Below are 21,937 nucleotides of genomic sequence, written 5' to 3'. Positions count from 1 at the left end.
CACATTTACTGTGGACGTCGGCAACCATTCCCTTGGTTGTCAAGGGCTGGGCTTTTAGAAACGCTGTCTGTTGCCTTGGAAACGCCTCCTCGCTGGGTTTCCTGGACTCCCAGCAGTCGGTGGGTTCTGGCACCATCTGCTGGATGAAGAGCCGCACTGCTTCTGAAGCAACCAGACTGGGCGCCCATCTCGGAGCCGAGACTGCTCGGATTCTGCGCCATCACCTCTCCACAGAAAAGCTCTTTTACTCCTTAAACCCTCAGGTTTCTCCCGGGGACCAGAGGCTTGTAACTTGGCCTCTGTGGATTACAGAGAGGGTGGAAACCATGTCTTTCCTTACAGCTAGAGGAAGAGGACCCCGGGAGTGGGGTCTGGAGGAAGTCCCTCCCCTGAATTGATTTTTGTAGTGCGGAATCCGCAGTGCAGACTTGAATTTTGCTTTTCACTAGCCTGCGTTTGCCAGGAGAGTGCAGCCAGGACGAAGATGCTAGGGATGGAGATGGGAGACTGAGGGTTGGGGTCATAGCAAGGTCCTTATGTAAATCCCCTTCTTCCTGTCCTCTTTCCAAGTCGTTCCGTTCCTGGTGACATAGTACTACTGACTTCCTTCTCCTCTCTGTGGAGAATCTTCTTTTTCCAACAAGACAGTTGCCAGTTGAACTGCTGAAGCTCAGTTCATTCTGCCTCGCCCCTAAGAGAAAGCAGCAGACAGCTGCTGGGGAGATGTGGTCCTAGCTGATCCGTGGTCCCAGCTGATCTGTGCATGAGGAAGCCCCTGCCCCTCTCCCCGTCCTGAGATAATCCTGCGTGGAGGGTGCAGGACAAAAAAGTGGGTTATCTGAGATTCAGAGGCAAGAGACAGAAAGCTGTTGTGCCTCTGATGAAGGTGCTTCTCTTTCCCAGTCACCGTCACCAGTAAGGAAACTGAGGTCTGAAGTGAGGGAGAATCTGGCTTCTCTCTGTCCCAGCAAAACATTGGACTTTCCATCCAGATGCCCCTGCCCATGTCTAACTGGGATGGGAGCAACAGTGGCAGACAGAGGTTCAGAAGCTAAAAGGACAGAGCAGAAGACTGGGGACCAAGGCACTCCCATTTTCCATCCTAGCTTAGCTAGATGTAAGGTGAGCGTAGGAGGATTCGTCACAGCTCAGGTGAGGGACCTGCTGATACAACAGCTGTATGCTCTAACCAGACTCTACCATCATACTACCCCAAATAGAGGCCGAAAGGGTCACTGTGGGCATGGAGAGGTAAGGAGGATTAGTCCTCCAATGCCCTATGTCCTGTCTGTATGTAAAGCTAGGCTCAGATACTAGGCGTCACAAGACAAAGGGGAATTTGAAAAACACAAAGACTCAGTCTAAGAGATAGCAGCTGTCCCTACACCTCTATTTCTGAGTACCTTTTCCTCTTTGGAACCCCTTCCCAGATGAGAGGGTCGGGAGAGAGATTGGGGCAAGCTGGTCATTCACAATAGAGTCCCCTCCTCCCCTCTGGGCTAGGCTATCCACTCCCTGGCTGATGCTAGGTCCACATAAGTTGCAATGACCCTCAGGAGAGAGATGGTCGAGGACTCTTCTGAACTCTAGGCCCGTGCCATTTGAAATCTTCATTCTCAGATCTCCACTGGGGTGGGGGGTGGACCAGAAGCAAGGAATGCTCCATACACCCCCTCCATCTGTCCCCATAGCACACCAGAGATGGCCGAATGCTCCTGCCTGAGATGGGAGCGATCTGAGTTTTCTGTTGTTCCATTCACCTGCTACTGAACACCGGGCCTCCCAGAGTCCCTGGCACTGCCCCTACTCATCTTCCTATCCTTGCTGGGGATGAGGCCGGCAGCCAAGGCCAAGTACCTGCAGGTCTACCTGGCCTGCATTTTTCATGCCCACACTGGGACCTAGTTCAGATTGCTCCAAGATTGGTGTTGCTGTGGGGACCAGGGGCATTGGCTGGCTGCCCACTAGCGGTATGTGATCTCCGAGTGGCTGCACCTTCACACCCATGCCATTGCCCACAAAAACGAGGACCTAAGGTGCAAGAGCAGCCCAGCCAAGTCTCTGATAAGCCATGCTGCTGATAGTAAAGTAAGGTACCTGGGGCCACATGGCACCGGAGTGCCAGAGAGAAGCACCTGCACCATGCCAGCAAGGCTAAACTCCCGATGAGCGCCGTGTTGCTGACCCTGCACTGTTCCCAGCTGCTTCTGCATATCTGCTTGCTATGACCTTCCTTCCCAGAGCATCTGGTCCACTTGTGTACTGACCACAGTGGCTGAACTTGCAGCCAGAGTGAGCATGTTGTCTGGGTTATCCCCCAGTTCCTAGTCACTCTGTCACATGATTCTTTGGTCATGAACCCACGGGAGAAGTGCTGAGTTATCTGAAATTGCTTCCTACAACACTTTTGTAGAGTCTCAGATATCATGCTGTTGGAAGCACAGTTGCCCTCTACAACAGTGATTCTATGTATCAGGAGCTGGGGGCTCAATGTCTCACTCAGTGATCTTGAGCTTCTAGGGTCAAGACCTGGAGTAGTGGAATAGCTCAACTGGGCTCCCTGGAATAGTCTAAACATCACAGTAAGTATGTTTCAATCTATCTTTCCATGTGAAGAGATCTAGAATCACTTGGGAGATGGGCCTTGGGACATGTCTCGCGCGCGCGCGGGGGGGGGGGGTATCTTAAGTTGAGGTGAGAAAACCTGACCATGTGAATAGCGCCATTCCATAGGCTTGGGGTCACTCATCACTCCCCTCTCTCTTCCTTATGACCTAAGGCTTCAAGACCCTGCTGCTTTGACTTCCTCACCATGAATCTTGAGTTGAGAATATTTTATCATAGCAAGGAGAAAAGAAACTAAGACACTTCCTGAGCCAGAACTTCCTCTAGAAAGGTCAGTCAATGCTAATGAAACTCCAGACCACTGGGGCTCACCAGCTTGCAAAGTAACCTATTCTAATGTCAGCTCTGTTGGCCAATAAGGTCTAATTCAAAGGGAGACTCCCTTTGATTCACACACCAGCTTGATTCAGAATGAGCTGGTTTGATATGTCTAAAAGGCTGGACCTCTACCCCACCTCGATGGATGGGTCGTGCTGCTCCTGAAGGGAACTCTCCTTTAGTCCATCCTTCATCTTTTACCACCTGTGGAACCCAAGCATCAGCCTACCAGCTGGGTCACCGTTGACTGTTAGGTGCCCACAGGACCACAGGCTCCAGGGCACAAGGCTTTCGGGGACTCTGAACAGCTCCCGCAGCAGCCTTGAAGGTGCCAAATCTTCCTCCCAGTCCTGAGGGTGCCACAAAGCTGGAAGACACTGGAGTAAAAACCTGGTGCAGACTCAACAGTTTCAGGTCCATAGCCAAGAGGCTTGCTGCGAGTGGGGCCTGGGTGAGAGCTGCCATGTTCAAGGTATGTCAACTGGCCCTATGAAACCCCACCTTGGTAGACATCACAAACCACAATCTTCCTTACCCTCTGATCTTCCCTGCCACTGGGGCATTTCCAGAACAGCCTCCTCTCTGTCCATCTGAGCGGTGACTATGCCAAGGTAGGACAGCTTTGCAACCACTGCCAACTTCTATTAGCAGCATGGCAAAACAAGGTGAACGTCTCAAGACGTTCAACTCTAGAGACCTGGTCTTCCACCTAGATCATCCGAGCAAGCTGCACTCTCCTGCGAGAATGTCCAGACGTGTTTTCTAGAGGGTGTTCAGAAGCCTTTGGAGAGCAACATCCATTCTGCAGGGAGACAGAGGCTGCAAGCAGTCTTGAATCACAGTCAAGAATGATAGCTCACCCATCTGTCTGCCTTGCTCGACCTCCATACTGTACCCCCACCTGTCCAAGGTTGCAGTAGGAGCTACAATGAACCTTGCTGTGATATTTCCCAGTTGCAGGAGCTAGCTCTGGACGGCTGCCTCGGGCCTGGGAGACTTCCAATCATATAACCCATCCTCATCAAGACACCTTAAGTATCGTATCTGCTCCTCATCTTCCTGTAGAGGCCAGGCCCTGACGGGACTCCCAGTTACTACAGGATAGGGGCCAGCCACCCAGTGGTCAACAGACAGAAACAGGATGACGCAGGCATTGATAACTGATGTATTTGGATTATTTAATATACAATGATGCGATTGTGACCCCAAAGTGTGCAAAGTTAAAGCCTTCAACTGCAGCTGAGAGGAGAGGGTGGGAACAGTACACCTGGGAACTATGGTGAGTCAGGAGTGAAGGGCAGGTGGTCATCATCAGGCCCTCCCCAGGTTCAGAGATGGGGTGGGTAGCGGGCTGAGAAGTAGGGCCCATGGGAGACTAAAGCCAGAGGAAGGGGGCAGAGACCTTCCCCTGGCCAAGGTCCGGAACCCTAAGTGCCACATGGCTGTGGACAGCAGTTCAGGGGTGGGCCAGAGGCAGGGTCAGGAGAGCACCATTTCCTGGGGGGGGGGGCAGCAAGAGAGGTGCCCTAGAGGAGAAGCCAGGAGGAACCACCTTCCCCAGGGGTCAGAGTTGGACATTAGGCCAGAGCAGACTGCAGCGAGAAAGACCTGAGGCAGGCACAGGGCCTGAGAGCCAAGGCTGGCTGGGCTCAAAGGGCTGAAGAAGGGGGAGCCCAGAGGATCACATGGGGCAGCCTGGCACAGGGAGCTACCTGACTCTGTGGGGTTACCCAGAGAGGGGCCATAGTCCTCTCAGGGACTCCACTCCTCTCCCTGGAAAGGAGCCGGGGAACCCGTAGTGCAAATCCGTGGACCACTCAGTTATGAAGGGAGGCTGTTCCGGGAGTGGGGCCCTGGGGTTCGCTCCCTCCACCGCCTTGGCCTCCACTGCTGTCCTCAGTACAGCCGCTTCTCGTAACTGTGAAGGCAAAGTGAGCGGGAACTAAGAAGGTGTGAAATCCTATTCCCTTCCCAGCGTCCTCTTGGAAGAAGGCAAGGGGCTATAGGGCTCGCCTCTCAGCCAGGGGGCCAGAAGATGCAGAGGTGACCTGGACCTCTGTCTTCCTTTGGCCAGGGCTCCGTGAAAAACCATGCCAGTCCCAGAGAAAGCTACGCTCCTTCCAGCCACTGCCACACCTGAGTGGACTGCCCTTGGTGCCCAGGAGGAAGAGCCAGCTCAGGAAAGCAAAGCCGTCCTCACGGAGTAGACTTCAACTAGCTCAGCCACCGGTGCCCCATTTCCGCTGTGCCCCCCATGAATGGTGACTCAGGCCTCTCGTAATGGGGTAGCCCCAGGCCCGGTATCATAGGTATCTCTCGGTACCTCGAAATGAGATTTATGTTTTGGTTGGATGAGGGGCAGTGGTGACCTCCTCCACCATCTGGGAATTAGGACCAGAAGGGTCCAACTGGGTCTATGCCCCGTGATTACACTCGAGCACTACCTCCCCCCCAATTCCCATTCTTCCAGCCCAGAGCCCACCCAGACTGCCCCTGCTCTATTCTACGCCTGGCCCCGGCAGCGCAGTTACTTACACGGCAGAAAGGTATAGCTACAGGAGGGTAGGGCAGAAAGAGAGACAAGTTAGATGCCCGCCTACGCTTGGGGAGATGCGTCCTCTTGACCAGGGCAGGCTGCATGCCTACAACTACTGCTGCCAACTAGCTCGGCCCCCAACCCAGAGTCACACCAGCACTGGGCCTGGCATCTGTCTCTCTGCCCATCTCCCCACCATAGGGCTCATGCCCCCATTTTCTGCCTGCCTGTCTGCCTGCCTGGGGCTGCCACCAGCGAGAGCCCAGCGCTACCAGCCCCGGCTACCAGCCACCAAGCTTCCTGAGCAAGCAAGATCTAAGGAGCCTGGGCAGGGCTAGCCATCAGCCTGAATAAGGGCTCCATGACAAGGTTCCAGGGTGAACTGGGCCCTGCAGACAGGGTGACAGAAAGGTCACGTGTCCCCTGGAACCTTTGGGCTTTGAACCTGCCCGACCCAGCACCAGCAGAGGCGACGACTTACGAGTGTAGGCCGTGCACGCCACCCTCTATCTGGGCCGACACGGTCCGCTTCTCAAACTTGAGCTCTCCTGAGTACATCATGGATCTGGGAGGCAGGCAGATGAATAGGTCAGGAGTGTCCCAGAAAGAACCTCCCAAGTCCCTCTACTGCCCCCTCAAGTTACAACACTCACCGCAAGACAGACAGGCTTTGGGCCCCAATGTCCTGGCAGCCATGCTGGATCCCCGCTATGAGGTAGGGCACAAACTTCTGAATGGAGCCTTTATCCTGGATGGAGCCCGAGACACCCTGTGCGATCTTCACCTTATCCCCCTCGCTGCAAGGAGGGTGGGGAGGCTGAGCCCAGCAGCCCAAGGCTCAGAGGACCCCACCCTATCTCTCCAGGGTACCACCCAGGAGGATCCCCACAGTGGTCACAGCCACATGCTAGGCAACAGCAGAGACAATGTGGCCTCCAGGCCAAGTACCCCAGGCTCTGGTCAGGTCAGGCTGCATCTGCCACTTACGCATGTGCGTAAGCTTCTAACACTGGGGATCCTGGGGTAGCTGCCACCTGAGGTCAAGGGCATGCAGGAGAACAAACCTGAAGTATCGTTTCTGGCTACTGCTGCTCTTTTCCATGGCATCCAGGGAACCCATGCCCCGGTACTTCTTAAGCCTCACTCCATCTGAGAAGAAGTATTCGCCAGGGGCCTCCGTGGTGGCGGCCAGCAGGGAGCCCATCATCACTACAGAGGTCAGGGTTGAGAGATGAATGCCTCCCCCTCCTCCACAGGATTCCAGCTGTCCCACTGGCTCCCAGCCCCACCTGCCCAATCCTGAGTGCTCCCCTCCTCACCTGTGGAGGCTCCGAGTGCCAGAGCCTTGACCACGTGGCCCACGGTCTGGATGCCACCATCAGCTATTACTGGCACCCCAAAGCGCCGGGCATACTCAGCCACCTTGTAGACAGCAGTGCCCTGGGGTCGGCCGCAGGCCATCACTGGGGAAAGTGGGATGCATAGGACAGACCTGAGTCAGCGGTCCTTTCCCCTCGTGTCAATCACCACTAACGGAGGAGGGATGGGGGGAAATGGTGCGTCTGAGGCCTAAGGCAGAACTGAACAGCAGCAGCGGGGGCAATGTCGTTCTAGGTGCCTAAGCCACCTACCGACAGTATCACAGGGGATGTGGAACGGGGGATCAGTGCCAGCCTCCAGAAAACAGGACCACTAGACTGGTGGCCTCCAGCATCAGCTGGGAGGGTACAGCTCCCGTGAAGGAGTCTTCCGCACCAGCAGCCAATACCAGAGCTGGGTTCTTATGCCTCCTTTGGTTTTGCCCTCTTATTTCTTCCCTCCTCCCTCCCTCCCCCTCCTCTCTCGGGGTTTCCACTTGACTGCCACACATGACAGTGTGGGTTTCTAATTGCCCTGCATGTTCAGAGATATGTTTTCTTCACACCTTAGGCATGATCTGGTCATAAATGCAATCCGAGCCCTCAGCTGCCTTCCAACACACACCTTACAGAAAAGTGTCACCCCAACCCTGGACCTCCAGACACAATCTCCGCAATCAGGTCTGGAAAGCAGGTTGGTCCACTCCCAAAACCCACATGCCCTGTCTACACCACCTGCCTCTTCCCACAACTACCCCAAGACAGGTAAAGCAGGTCATCCTGAACCGACCTCCTGAGAAAGGCCTACTGGGGCAGATACTCATGTATCTACAGAGCAAAAGTGAGGTGGGAGGCCACCATGGACAAGGAGGGTTCTAAATGGCAGGCCTTCCTTCTTCCCCTATGGGTACCCACCTTCCTGGGTGATGCAGATAGAGCCACAGCCCATGCCCACACGAAGCCCATCCACACCAGCATCAATCAAGTTCTTGGCCTGGGCTGCTGTCACCACTGGGGATGGAAGAAGCAGAAAGAGGAACGTGAGGCTGGTGTCCCCACCCTGCCCAGGATCCCCCTCTACCTCCCCCAACCTAAAGTGCTGGTCCAGGCCCATCCTGCCCTCAACCCCTTTGCCTGGAACAACGTCACTGCCTGGGAGTTCTGAAGAACGGAGAAGGGTTACCCTGCACTCACCATTCCCCCCAATCACCTGCAGGTGGGGGTACTTCTGCTTGATATAGTGCACCATGGCAATCTGGTACACTGAGTTCCCCTGGGATGAATCCTGTAAATAGGGACAGAAGAGCTCAGGCTAGACAGACAAGTCCCCTCACTGCAGGAGGCTAGACTGCTGCAATCAGAGGAATCAGGAACCAAAGTCATCATTCTTTTTCTGGAAAGTTACTTGACAACTCTTAGTGGAGTCTCTCAGAAGGGCCTGCTTTGCCTGTCATAAAGTTTAGCAAGCGCCCGCCGTTAACTCACAGGTGCAGCCCATTCCTGCTTCCTGCACGAGTCCGTTCCCACCACAAACAGATAGCAGTAGCCAAGTGACATCACTGAACTCCTCTGAGCCTCAGTTTTGTCATCTATGACTGGGAACGATAGTTGCAACCTCAAAGAGTGGCTGCAAAAATAAACAAGTGAGCATCTGTAAAGTTCCGCTCAGGCCTGGTAGGCGGGGACTTCTCAGTGAATGTGGCTTGTAATTATATAAGGTAAATAAACTTTTTTGTGAGGAAAGCCCTTGGAGGGAGAGCACAGTTTGTTTTGGGCTCTACAATTAGCCTAATTCTGACACCAGAGAAACAGAGAGAAAGAAAGTGGGGGGAGGCTCAATAGTGGTGCACAGGACTCACAAGCCCGATACAGATTAGCCCACCACCTCCTTACTAGTACGATGACATCAGCGCCAGCCTGAGTGAGCAGGTCCAGGCGGTATTTGTCATCTTCGCGGGTGCCCACAGCTGCCCCGCACAACAGCTGTTTGTGGGAGTCCTTGGAGGCCAGAGGGTAGTCTCTGTTCTTCTTCAGGTCTGTGCGAGCGATGATGGCTACCAGCTCATCTTGGTCGTTGACAATGGGTAGCTTCCCTAACCGGGAGGAAAGAAGCCTGTGCTGGGGTGGCTAGGAGGATGGGATGAAAATGGGACCAGAGACCACTGAAGTACCTAAATCAGTCACTAGGTGACAGCACCCACCTCTAGACCTCTTCCCAAGGGACCGGAAGCAAAGAACCTTCCCCCAAGCAAGCAAGTTCCTAAGGCTCTTCCTGTCCTGGTGCCTGGATGCTGTCCTGACCACTGACCCATGGCAATATTCCATCGTCTGGGCCAAGTCACAGCACAAAATACCCAGACAAGGAACTATGGAAGACTGCCCTGAGGGAGGGACATGGATCCACCTTGCCTATTACAAACCACAAAGAATTCTCTACTGGGGACCTGGGAAGAAATAGCCCCCAGGGATGTAGTGAAAGTTACACAACTTCCCTATCAAGTAAATTTAACTGCAGAACTTTCCCAAAGAAGCCAATTGGTAATTTTTTTCTTTTTCCTGTCTTTTTTTCTTTTTCTCCTTTTTTTCTTCTCTCCCTTTCTTCTTTTTGACAGAGTCTCACTATGTAGCTTTGGCTGTCCTAGGACTCAGGATGCAGACCAGGCTGTCCTCAAAGTTACAGAGATATCCACCTGCCTCTGTATCCAGAGTGCTGGGATTAAGGGCACATGCCACCATGCCTGGTTAAATGGGTAAATTTTTTGAGGCAAGGCCTTATTATGTAGCCTTGAACTCAAAATCCTCCTGCTTCTCTCTCTGAAGTATTGAGAATACAGGCATGAGCCACCACGCTATGCTCCTGTGTGTAAGTCCTTTTTAAACCGTGTGTGCATGCATGCTATGTTGCACACGTGGAGTTCAGAGAACTTGCCAGAGTTGGTTCCCTCCTTCTGACACATGGGTCCCTGGGACAGAAGTCAGGCCATTGGACTTGGGGGCAAGTGTCCTCACCCACTGATCCACCTTGCTGGCTCTCACGTACAACTGACTCCTTACACAGGATGGGGGGGGGTGTTCAGAAAGCGGCACTCCCCAGACCTTGATTTTGTTAAGGATGGAACCAGGACCACCCAGGTTAGATGCAAACTCTGCCTCTGGACCACAACCACCTCAACCCTTTCCCAGGCTTCTCCAGAACAGAAAGCTCTTTTGCTGTGACAAGCACCTCTCAGGACTAGTTGGGGAAATCATACTGAGAAGAAACTGAATTAGGAATGCGTTTCTGTAAGCCAGTAGCAGAGTATCAGGGATCCTGCTCCAGGCTGCCTAGGCTTATTCCAGGCTTTTCCCATGACCTAGTGCCATTACTGGGCTAACCTGAAAGACTGAGAAACAATGAAAGTCCTACTGTAGAGGAAGTGGGGTTGGGATGCCGACTCCCTGGTACCTTTCTTGCTGCGCTGCAAGATCTCATTTGCCTCTTTCAAGGTCACACCTGCTGGAGCCACCACCAGCTCGATCCGTGGCGTCATCACCTGTGGGGCCAGGAACATTTGCCTGCAGGTTGGCAGGTGAGAGAGAAGGAGCCAGGCCTCCCTATGGTCCCCGGTCACAGGCATTAGTCTGGGACCCCTGAGGGTAGAGTTCCCTCTGTGCTGCAACTCTGTATGCCCTGCCCTGCAAGCACCTCACTGAGGAGAGTGGTGTGGTCCTTCTCAGCAAGGAAGTCGATGTCTCGGGAGGTAACGATGCCCACCAGCTTGCTACCCATGGTGCCCGTAGCGGTGATAGGGATGCCAGAGAAGCCATGTCGTATCTTGGCCTCCAGAACGTCACCCACGGTATGTGAAGGACTCAGGACCACAGGGTCTGTGATGAAACCTTGTTCAAACTTCTGTAGGCAGAAGAAAAGAGCTGCAAGAAATCCAGAGGTGGCATGTAGCCTGGCCACAAGGGACAAAGGGGACCCTGGTGTACCACTGAGAAGCCAGAGCCTCTCGACAGGGTGAGGGCCAATGGGAAGAGGAGGGCTGAGCCCATATTCCATTGTGAGGAAGGTCACCTAAGATCCACATCAGCTAGCTAAAGGATGAAGCAGGATGCATCTTTTTGAGGATGGGACCAATACTTGCCTTGACCTTCCGTACTTCATTGGCCTGGAACTCTGGGGTGCAGTTGTGGTGAATGAAACCAATTCCTCCCATGAGCTGGTACAGAAAGGAAGCATGGTAAGGGCCGAGGGTTAGCCTCCTCTGTGCTGCACAGCCCGTTCCTGCTCCGTCCCCACCCAGGCAAAAGACTCACAGCCATGGCAATGGCCATGTCAGCCTCTGTCACGGTGTCCATGGGAGAAGAGATCAGCGGTGTCTTCAGTGTGATCTTCCGGGTCAAGGCTGACGTTAGGTCCTAAGGATGGAAGCATGGTCCATTGAAGGGTTTTATGAGCATTGAACAAATATTCACCACCATCTGTATCCTGCACATCTGTATCCTAGGGGCACAGCAGTGAGCGGTACAGCTCTCAGGGAGCTGACTGTTCCACTTGGAAAGTCAGACGGGAGACGTGAGGCACAGGGACACGGTCGCTTCAGTTGAGATGAAAGCCACAAAGAATACCAGGTCCATAATCCCACGAGGAGGCAGGAAGAAAAGGAGTTCAAGGCTAGCCTTGACTAAGATTGAATTCCTGGCCACCCTGGATTATATGAGACCAAAAAGAATAGTAAAGAGGAGAGGGAAGGTGAGGAGGAGAGACGGAGGGGAGGGGAGGCCAAGGTCAAGCGACACTAGGGGCACAGTGAGTGAGTTTTAGGTGGCAAGCGCTGGTGGCAAAGGGAGGCCCAGGAAGGCACTGTTAGTCATGTAGGAACATTAATGGCTAAGGGTCTAGAACTCAAGACAAAGGTCAGGATAGTTAACACAGCATGCACATCCCTAATCCCAAAATCCCAGATCCAAAGTGCTTTAAAACCTAAAGTGTTTGAGGGCTGACATGATCACAGGTACAACGCTCCTGATCTCCTATGACAGGTCACCTTCAAATGCAGACAAAACACTGTGTAAAATTACCTTCAGGCAGCATGTAAGGTGTGTATACAATAGACATGAATCTGGGGTTAGGTTTAGGTCCATTCCCAAGACTTCTCACTATCCATATGCACATGTTCCCCCCACCCACCAAAAAAAAAAAAAATCAAATCCGAATATCTAAAAACATTTGGTCTTGAGTATTTTGAGTAAGAGACACCCCTCCTAAATACAATTTCAGGTGTCTGCCTACACATGGTGTATAAGGCTAGACCATGATCTTTCTGAGATTCAGGCCAGTAACTACTGATCCAACCCCCAAAACCCCCAAACAGACTCTGGAAACTTTTGAGACTCACAGGCTCCTGAAGTCCATTCCAGAGGATGAGCAGGCCCTGGGCCTACGTCTGGAAAATCACACCTTTCTCTCCCATCAGGCCACAGGCAGTCACCGCCCCCTAACAGAGGCCACACTACAAGGAGACCCTACCCGACCATGCAGATGTCTTGCTAGCCCTTCCCAGCAGCCAGACCAGAGCCTGGCACCAAGCCAGGATGTGCAGTAAACTCGCTAACCTAAGAGGCTAGCGCCAGAAGCCTTCCCGATTGCTATCAGAAGAGAACACCCAGAATAGCTCAAATCCCCCCACCCGCGCCCCAAATCTGTCTGGGTCAGCTCTATCCACACAGGCTGAACCTGAGTTTCCTCAATGTATGAATGATCTGGGCGTGTGCAGGCTTTCAGACCTTCCGTGAGAATGGACAAGAACAAGCAGAAATAACAACAGAAATGGGCGTTTTAAGTGGGCACGAATTCAAGACAGAATCACTGCACTTTTCCCTAACCTGACTTATATCATACTCTTCTCATACGCCCAATTATTCATTGATTTGGCTCACTGCAGGCCCCTCATGGAAAGAAAAGCATTGTGTTTCCTTGTATCTGTCCAAAGTCCTCCCTGCCCATCCCCCCACCCCAGTCCTACTCCTTCAAACCCTCTTGCCAGTTATGGGTCAGTGCCCAATCACTGAACACTGTATTCAAAGTGCCCATAATTTTAGAGCATAATCCTTGCTCAGCATTTCAGACGACAGCCAATCTTCATTGTCTATATAATAAAGCTGCCACTCCCAACCCCTATCCTCACAGGGCCTCTTCTGAGCCTCCAACTTCTTCGGTGACGGCGCATCCTCTAAGCCTTTTTGAGGCTGACACTCAAGACTCTCCAGGATCTCCCCCAAGCCCAGATGCCTCTGCCCCATCAGCCCTAACCCTTTGCCCCGTGTGCCAGTTCCTCCCACAACAATAAGGGTAATAGCACATTCCCAAGGAAAGCCTCTCCCACAACCTGCCCTTGAACAAGAATTCAGCCCCCTCCTCGAGCCAAAGGAAGAGGTGCTTACCACTTCATCAGCTATGAAGTCTATGAATCCTGGGAGGATCAGGAAGTCACTGCGGAGACAGAATGAGAAAGACTGGTGGGCGGGAGGCCCGAAAGGTCTGTCTGTCATCCTAGAGTTAATAGCAGCGTGGGGACCTGGTAGAGGAGCAGAGAGGCTGGAAGCCACTGGCCTTGCTGTTCAATCATCAGGAGTCTTCCCCACCATACCCCCATAATGTCCCGATGGCTTCAAGCTCCACAACCAAAAATGGCAGGTCTATGAATCTGCAGGTCACCCAGAGTTGTGAAAACACACAGAAGCTCCGATATGGTCACACACAGCAGACAGAACGAATGCCTTTGAAGTCTGCTTAATCTGTTGTTTATTTGTTTGTTTGGGGTTTTTGAGACAGGGTTGCTCTGTTTAACAGCCCTGGCTGTCCTGGACTCACAGAGATCCTCCTGCCTCTGCCTCCCAAGTGCCTGGATTAAGGATGTAAACCACCACTGCCTGGCCTTGTTTATTTTTAAAGACAGGGTCTTGTGTAGTCCAGGCTGGCCTGGTTTTCTGCTATAGCGCCAAAGATAATACTGCGCCCATCCTCTGCTTTGAGGGATGTAATTACAGACATGTGCCACCATACCCGGCTTCCTTTTTCCCTTTTGAAACAGTATTTCACTATGCTGTCTAAAATGATCTTGATTTATGATCCTCTTGCCTCAGCTTGCTGGGATTACAGGTATGTGCCATCATGCCTGGTTTGAGATTTCTGTCTTGACAGGTGTGGTAATACATGCCTTTAATCCCAGCATCCAGCACGCGGGCAAAAGCAAATAGGTCTCTTGAGTTTGGGGACAGCCTAATGTACAGAGTAAATTCCAGACCAGTCAGTAGTACATGAAGAGACCCTGTCTCAAAAAAAAAAAAAAAAAAAAAAAAAAAAAGAAAAGAAAAAGAAAAAAGGCTTCTTAGTACTGATGAAAACAAATATTAACTCAACACAGAAAACAGAACCTACACTGGGTGTGGTGGCTCATTCCAATAATCCCAGCTTTTAGGGAGATAGAGGCAGAAGGGAGGTTGAGGCCAGTTGGGGCTACACAAGATCCTGTTTCAAACAAAAACAAAACAAAACAGAGAATTTGGGTTGATGGCGTACTTGAGTGATAGAGCATTTGCCTATTATATGCAAGGTCCTAGGCTTGATTCCCAACCCTACAGGACAGAAAGAAAACACAGCATCTGAACATAAGTTTGCAGTCAACATGACCTGAGCACAACCCAACCCAGCACAAGCTAAACATCCCAGCACACACAGGGTGGGGGCGGCTGAGGCACACAAGGTTCACAGCAGCTGGAGGGACCCCAGAGAGTTGCGCTCAGGGCATGTTCTGACAGAGCAGGCACTGGGACAGGAGCAACCAACATACATGGGAAAGGACAGCCAGAAGTCCACAAAACGAGGACCAGGCAGAGAAAGGCAGCTGTCACCGTGAATGTGGTAACAGTCAAGTAAAGCCTAGGGAGGAAGAACAGGCCTATGTGGTACGTTAGGTACACACTGCCACAGGCCGATGATGCTATGGGCAGAGTCTTCCTGGAGTCATAGCAAGCCCTTGATGGACACACTCCCAAGCGAATGCCCCACACTTCGGGAACACTCTGAGTCCAGCTCAGCAAAGCAGGAGGCCCTTCCCGTGCAGCAAACAAAAGCCACAGGACAGACAGGAGTAATACAATTAACTTGCTGTCAGGCCTAGAAAGAAACTGAGTTCCCCTACAAACTTCCCTAGGAGACCAGTAAAAATCCTATCAAAGAGCTAGCCCCTCTTTCATCATCAAAGACCACCAAAGCAGCAAAGAAATTTTATCCCGCGTTGACCTCCCTTGGTGGCCCATTTCCTTCTGTGGCTCACAGGCATTTCCTAGATATAATCTTCCCTCACCTGTGGGCAGGCAGGAGGGCACCCTCCCCGGGAGTGACAGGGAAATTGCCTGCTAAAACAGGAATGCTTAAAAGCCAGGATGGAGATGACAAGTGACAGGCCACAGACACCATTGGCGCTCCAGCACCACTATGCTGCCCCAATCAAGGGTTCTGAAGCTCCTTCCTGGCAGGGACATCGTCCTGCAGCCAGGAGGCACAGTTAGTGCCAGGCCTGCAGGGAGAACTGGCCTAGGGCCCACAGGAAAATGCAAACTAAGCTTGAGGCAGACAGGTAAGTCTCTATCTTTCTCCAGTATGCCACGTGGAGTGGGCTAGAGGGGTAGGCACGGAATACTCATGAAGGGCACCAGTCCCAACCTGTGGGCAGGTAAAAGAGCAGGTGGAAGGAGGGCTGGGCTGGACATGGGAAGAAAGGGCCATCCTACTGCCCAATAGGGCCCCCTCAGGGGTCATTATTCAACCAGCTGCCTGAGATGGGATCCTGGTACCTCCCTGCTTTCACAGTGAGGCTGAGGGAGGAAAGCTTCCTGGATCATGCTGGTTAGAGTATCCCTGGAATGGCCACTTCTCGTTTTCCTGCAGGTCTTAAGGCCTCTCCAGGATGGCCAAGATGCTCAGGAGAATAGCAAGGGGGCAGGGTGGCCTCGGATCTAGTCAGTTATCAGTCAAGGCTCCTTGGGCAGTGATGTCGCTGTGCCACGTCCCTCACTATTCTTGGCGCGAGCCTCCTTCCTTCCCTTGCCCAGCCCCCAACTGGACCCAAGTCACTCTTATTGGGCGAGGGCATCAGGGCGTCAGCGAGAGACAGCCATGCACGTGTGGGGCGGAGGCCAGAGAGCTGAGGTGCGCGCACCCAGGTGGGGCCAATCCCTGTGCTTACTTGTAGGTGAGGCCATCAGCGTTGGCGAAGAGCTGCTGCGCGGTGAGCCCATCCTCGGGAACGTAGCCGGTGCCGCCACTGATCAGGTAGTCCGCCATGCTGCTGAGAGACACCGCGACCCGACATAAACACCCCCGCGGGCCACCCCGCTGCCACTGCCTCGGCTGGCAGCTGCTGCTGCTGCTGCTGACGCGCACCAAGGCCACGCTGCTGCCGTGGGCCGGGGGCGGGGGCTGCGGCTGCGGAGGGACGCCCCGGGCACCGCCCTCTCCTCCAGCCCCTCCTTCGGGGACCGTGCCTCCGCCCCTCGTCGCACAAAGGCCCAGCCAGGCTCGCCCAGCCACCGCTGCTGCATTCACGCCGATCACCCGCAATAGCACCTCGACTCTGGCGATCAGGGCCGGAGTTGCGGGAAGGATGTAAGACCAGAGAAAGAGGTCAAGAAAGACAGCAAGCCAAGCGGAGACACGCCCCCTTCGCTGCTCTTCAACATGTACCCTAGAACCCCAGTAATGTACCTCACAGGGTTTACCCCTAGTCTGGGCCCCTTGGGCCACAGAGGTGCAGGAGGAGTAGTTTCCCATTACCTACCATGGGACAAGGGGTGGGGGAGGGTATGTCTAACATGGTTCTGCCTTTTCCTAGTATTCATTCTCCCAACCCTGATAAAATCCTAGCGCCCTGAAATATCAGTGGGAACTTACAATTCCCCAACACATAGATGCTCCGACCCCATGCAATTCCTAAGAAGCAAGCATTTCTTAGCAATGACACTCTTGACATTTGAGAGGCCTCTGCAGTCTTCAAATTATTTTTCATAAAGGAGCACATATACCCCACAATCTAGTAATGGACAATTATTGGGTCTCCTCTCAGTTCAGAAGGGGGGCTCTATTCTCAGTCCGACTACACACCTACACCTACACACACACACTGCACTCATCCTCAGTTCCTGAAAGGTCTAGATCCAGGTAAGTCTACAAAGTTCCTTTTAGTTTGAGATAGCAATGTGGAGTGGAATGCCAGGGAAGGCTCAAAGGTTTTGGGGCCATGGCATAAACAAGTATGCATACAAAGACGGACAGAGGCAGGTAATTTAAAAAAAAATGCTACAGAACTTTGGTGGTCAGTTCTGGGTGGCCGGCAAGACCCAGATTTCAGTCTGAGAGACAATAAGATTAGGAGGCAAATCCATTCACGTGGAGGAAGGTGGAAGCTGCCAGAGCGGCCACTGTTACTCGCAGATCAATAGCTTCCACCAGCCGCTAGCCTGTCCTCCTGAAGGTCCCAAAAGTTCCACCAAAACTAGTGGAAAGGCGGCACTCTATTCCCTGCCTTGAGGGCTGTGTGGCTCCTTTACTCCCCATCCCAGGAAGGCTGGATTTGTTTACCTCTCAACAGTGTGTTGACAGCCAGGCCCAGGGGAGCACTGGCTTCCAAGTCACCAGGTTCTCTAGGGTGCCCAGCCTCCCCAATGATGTCCCCCCTCCCGAGACCCTGCCAGGAAAACATGGGCTGTTCCATCCATGTGCAGAGGGAAAGAAAAGTCTCCCAGAGAGCTCAAAGTATTACAGAAGATTGGCAGGTGTCTTCTGGGGGGGAGGGGAGAGGGAGGGCAGGTCCAAGCCACCTCTTTGGGAGGTGGGGGGGGTAGTATAACAGACCCCAATCTTCCCTCTTTACCAGTAGAGCCCAAAGGGCAGGTCCTGGTGGGAGTCTGAAGGCCCTGACACATCAGAAAGAAGAGGAGGTTGCTGGAGTTCTTAGCAAAGTAGGTACTGGTATGCACTTGCCAGGAATGCTGATTCTCCAAGACTCAGATTTACTCTAGAAGCCCAGGACATAGAGGGAGCCAGCACTAGACCCTCTAACTGGCTACCAGGAGTAAGAACAGTGGCATCAACTGGAGGATGCGCCCTCGTCATTCTGAACTGCCCTTCTTGGACATAAAAGAAATAGCCACTATGTCAGCTCTAAGCATGGCCTGCCCCAATGGTCTCTCTGGGTTTCTAAGGAGCCTGCTGTGGGTCGCTGTTCCCTATAGCATGAGTCAAGACTGGCTCTGGTTCAGGTTCAGCCAAGGCTGGGGCCCAGAAGAGCAGCTGGGTTCTACCATCTCAGGTAACTTTGATGTGACATCTGCCCCAGTCTACTAGGACTTTGGGCCCCAGAAGAGGCTGGCAAGCTAAGCTATGGGGAGGGTCACCTTCGCAGTGATTACTGACTTCAGGGCCCTGTCCTCCCTCCTGCTTTGACCTATGTCAGGGCTCTTCGTTACTCTAAGCTGCTGGGCTCAAGGCTGGGTTAGGCTGTCCTTTTCTAGAGACTTAATCCATCCCCCTGGGTTCCCTCCTCCCTCTTCCTGCAATTCCCCAGCTGCTTCCTCCATGGGGAGGAGACACCAGGCAACCAGTGGGCCTCTTCAGAGCAAGGAAGGGCAGCTGGTCCCTCGAGACTCCCAACCTCACAGCTTCAAGGGCAGGGGGCAGGTCCAAGCCAGCTGCTCAGGGGAATAGGGGAATAGTGTCCAGCAGGGCACTGAAGTTCAGGCAGGCAGCCCAGAGGACTCTATCTGATCTGAGATTGTTTTAGAGGAACGAGATTTCAAAACACATTTAGGGGAGAAAAGGTAATGACAACATTTAGCCTTGTTAAGCTGGGATAAAGGGACATGGCTCACCCGAGTTCAAGCCAGAGGGCAGTGACACTGGATTCAAGCCCAGCACTTCTCACAGAACCCTTGCCTCTTCCTACAGCTCCAGGTTGGTGGAGGCAGACGGTGGTCTAGCCAATAGGTTTTGAATCTCATACTGCCTGGCTAGGGCTTTTAGGTTTACATAGGCTCTGCTGAGTCTAAGTGGGTGAGTGGGAGGTAGGAGGGTGTGGGGTTGGCACTAGCCCAAAAGGGATGTGTCTGAGGGGCCGAGGTCTGATCTCTGAAATAACATTCTACAATTCGAGCACTGCTTCTCTCAAGCACCCAAGTGCCTTTGGTGTGCTTCCACTCGCGCCGTGGCACCTCAATAACCCCAAGCCCTGCCACCTAGATTTCTATTATAGAAAAACGGATGGGGGTTGCCTAAGCCTAAATCAATTCTAAAGAGCCAGCCTGCAACGGCAAGAGGGGCTGGGCTTAACAACCCCTAAAGCCGTTAAAAGTTCTTATATAAGCCTCCAGACCCTGGGCAGAGCTACCTGGCTAATTCCCCAGACCACCCTCCCCGCAAAGCCCAGCTGCCAGGTCACCTCCCCAAGCTGCTGAGCACCAGCAGATGGGGTAGAGAAAGAAATCCAAATCCCCTGGACCGGAAAGACAGTAGGATTGCAATTCAAACTGTGATACAATCCAGAGATTAGTTAGTCGCTCTCTCTTTTTTCCAGCTAGTTCCTTTGAGGCCCAGCTCACTGACCCCACTCTCTCCAGCGGCCCTCCCCCACTGTTTTCCAGACCCCTGCATGGGGGTCCCGAGTCTTTTAAGGGAGTGAACAACTACAGCCTCATTGATCTCAGTGCCTGGTGCGGAAGAGCAAGTACTTTCACCTGGTCCTAGGGAGACACTCAATCCGGACACCCACACCTACTGAAGACAGTTCTAGGAAGAAGAGCTGAGCAGGAAGCAAGGTTGGGTCGGGACTCCAACAAGCCCTATTTGGACCCCAGAGGTCAGAGCCACTTGCACCAAGCGTCGCTGAGTGTGCAGTCTAGGTCGGATCCCGAGATAAAATTTTAGGGAACGACAGAACAACCTGCGCCCACATCTCCCCTGCTCCTCGGAGTAACGCAGCACCGAACTGTTTGCACAGTGCCCGCCTGAATTCCCCAGCCAGAGTCGGGTGTATGGCAGTCTAACTGCGTCTGGGGAAGTTAGAGGTGCAGGAGGTGGAGGGGACCTGCTCCTGGCCTCCCCCGCAGCGCCACCGGGTCTCCCGGAGCTGCCGCGCCCTCCTCTGCCGCCCGCCCCGGATGCGCCCGCGCGCTTTGCCCTGGGCGTCACCTCTCGGGCTCGTAGCCGGCCTGCAGCAGGCGGGCGCTGTACCGCTGCGCCGCGGTCTCATGTCCCGGGTGTTGCCGGGCTCCCGGCTCTGGAGCAGCGGCGGCTCCGCCTCCCTGCAGCAGTGGCGAGAGCAGCCCGGACTCCGGTGGGGGTGAGAGCGTCTCCTCCATGCCATGCGGAGGCCGCAGCTCTGGGCGGCGGGAGTCTCTCCGCGTGGAGGTTCCCGGGCCAGGTTGGGCAATAAGAGCCTGAGTTCCGCCCCGGAGGGGGCGGGGCCTGCTGCAAGAGGCGGAGCTAGCTGTTTGGGGCGGGGCTCGGGAGGAGCTAGTTGAGGGGTCCTGGAGTCCACCGGGCTCCGCCCTTGACACCACACTCGGCCCCTTCCCTACATGCTACCACAGAGGCTAAGAGTAGGTGGGCAGATGGCTAGGTGGAGCAGAGTATGTGTTCTCTAAGGACCCAACTGAAGAGGACCTCCTGAATACCCTGTCTCTTGAACCTTCTAGTTTCTCCTTGCCTCATCGGAGGAAAAGGAGGGCAAACACCAGGCTGAGAATTCTTAGTCGTCTTGGAGCGCTTCCAATCAGACCCTGCAGTCCTGGGTAAGAGAGGTGGGGGCACTCCATCGAGGTCTACCTATTCAACCAACTCCACCCCAAATGAGAGAGATATTTTTCTACTGCTACCCGAAGAAGACCGACGCGATACCAGCTCCCGAAGGAAAAGACCCTAGCCTTGTCGGGCCTGGGATACCCCTTACAAAGGAATAGGGCCCAGCACAGAAGGTAATCAAATTTGCTCACCTGCCGCCTAGAAAACGCTTCTATTTCAGCTTTGTCAGCTTTCAAAGAGCAACTCTCCAGAAAGGCAAGGAAAAGAGTTATTGCCTTTGGGCAATTTGTTTGAGGCGGTGGAGTAGCTAGAAAACAAACAGCTGACAGTTCTTAGACTGAAGACTTTTTTCAAACACCTGAGGAACGAATGATAAACACCGGATGATCTGCTGGTGCTAAGATCCATTTCAAGGAAGCAGAAAGCCTTTGTGCTGCCTAGTTTTATGTCAACTGACCACAGGCTAGTTCTACCCTTGGCCCTAAACTGTCCTGCCCCTTTCTGAAAGGCGGGAACCTCAATTGAGAAAGTGCCTCCTTAAGATCAGGCTGTAGGGTATTTCTTAATTAATAATCAACGGGGGAAGGCTCAGCCTACTGTGGCTGGTGCCACCCCTGGGCAGGTGATCCTAGTTCTACAAGAAAGCGGGCTGAGCAAGCCATGAGGAGCAAGCCAGTATAACAGCACTCTTCCATGGCCTCTGTATCACGTCCTGCCTCTAGGTTCCAGCCCTGCTTGAGTTCCTGACTTCCTTAAGTGAAGGACTACAATGTGAAATTGTAAGCCAAATAAACCCTTCCCTCCTTAACCTGCTTTTGGTCGTGGTGTTTCATCACAGCAATAGCAATCCTATCCAGGACAGCCTTTAATCCCAACACTCAGGAGGCAGAGGTAGGAGGATCTCTGTGAGTTCAAGGTCAGTCTGGACTATATAGCAAGTTCCAGTCCAGCCAGGGATAAACAGTGAGACCCTGTCTAGAAAGAAAAAAGAAAAGAAACAAAGAATGTAGAATTATGACCACACTTGGTGGTGCGGGATTGTCATCTTAGCTACTCCAGAGGTTGAGGCAGTGGGAACACAAGTTCAAGACCAGCCTAGGCAATTTACTGAACCCCTGTCTCAAAACAAAAAGTGAGAAGAGGGTTGGGATACTGTGGTAGAGTGCTTGCCTAGTCTGTGAGACTCAGTACCACAAAAGATAAAGAAAGAAAACAGGCTTAAATTTGGCAATCCTCCTCCCTCAGCCTCCCCAAGTG

General features: G+C 53.2%; 1 protein-coding gene across 2 annotated transcripts; it reads right to left on the bottom strand.

The window, feature by feature from the left end:
* Nucleotides 1–4,109: 4,109 nt before the first annotated feature.
* Impdh1 (inosine monophosphate dehydrogenase 1) lies at nt 4,110–20,288 on the bottom strand. 2 transcript variants are annotated; one of them, XM_057783579.1, is made up of 15 exons: nt 20,069–20,288; nt 16,074–16,175; nt 13,267–13,315; nt 11,140–11,241; nt 10,968–11,042; nt 10,523–10,729; nt 10,283–10,370; nt 8,731–8,930; nt 8,032–8,122; nt 7,753–7,848; nt 6,799–6,942; nt 6,544–6,688; nt 6,133–6,276; nt 5,961–6,044; nt 4,110–4,861 (listed from the first exon to the last, which is right to left on the bottom strand). In XM_057783579.1, the coding sequence occupies exons 1-15, from the start codon at nt 20,236–20,238 to the stop codon at nt 4,840–4,842; spliced, it is 1,719 nt and encodes a 572-aa protein (XP_057639562.1). In that variant the 5' UTR covers nt 20,239–20,288; the 3' UTR covers nt 4,110–4,839. The 2 variants fall into 2 exon arrangements, with proteins under 2 accessions (XP_057639562.1, XP_057639572.1); XM_057783589.1 differs by having other exon boundaries at nt 16,074–16,172.
* Nucleotides 20,289–21,937: the final 1,649 nt, after the last annotated feature.

This window comes from Chionomys nivalis, chromosome 1 (assembly GCF_950005125.1).
Source record: "Chionomys nivalis chromosome 1, mChiNiv1.1, whole genome shotgun sequence".
Lineage (NCBI taxonomy): Eukaryota > Metazoa > Chordata > Mammalia > Rodentia > Cricetidae > Chionomys > Chionomys nivalis.
This window is presented reverse-complemented; position numbering and strand designations above follow the sequence as displayed.

Excerpts from the sequence above, each read along its gene's own strand:
- Impdh1 (XM_057783579.1), bottom strand. The coding sequence starts at position 20,238 with ATGGAGGAGACGCTCTCACCCCCACCGGAGTCCGGGCTGCTCTCGCCA. Across the intron at positions 7,849-8,031 it reads GCAGGTGATTGGGGGGAATG|TGGTGACAGCAGCCCAGGCC; the intron begins GTGAGTGCAGGG and ends TTCCATCCCCAG. Across the intron at positions 6,943-7,752 it reads TATCTGCATCACCCAGGAAG|TGATGGCCTGCGGCCGACCC; the intron begins GTGGGTACCCAT and ends CACTTTCCCCAG.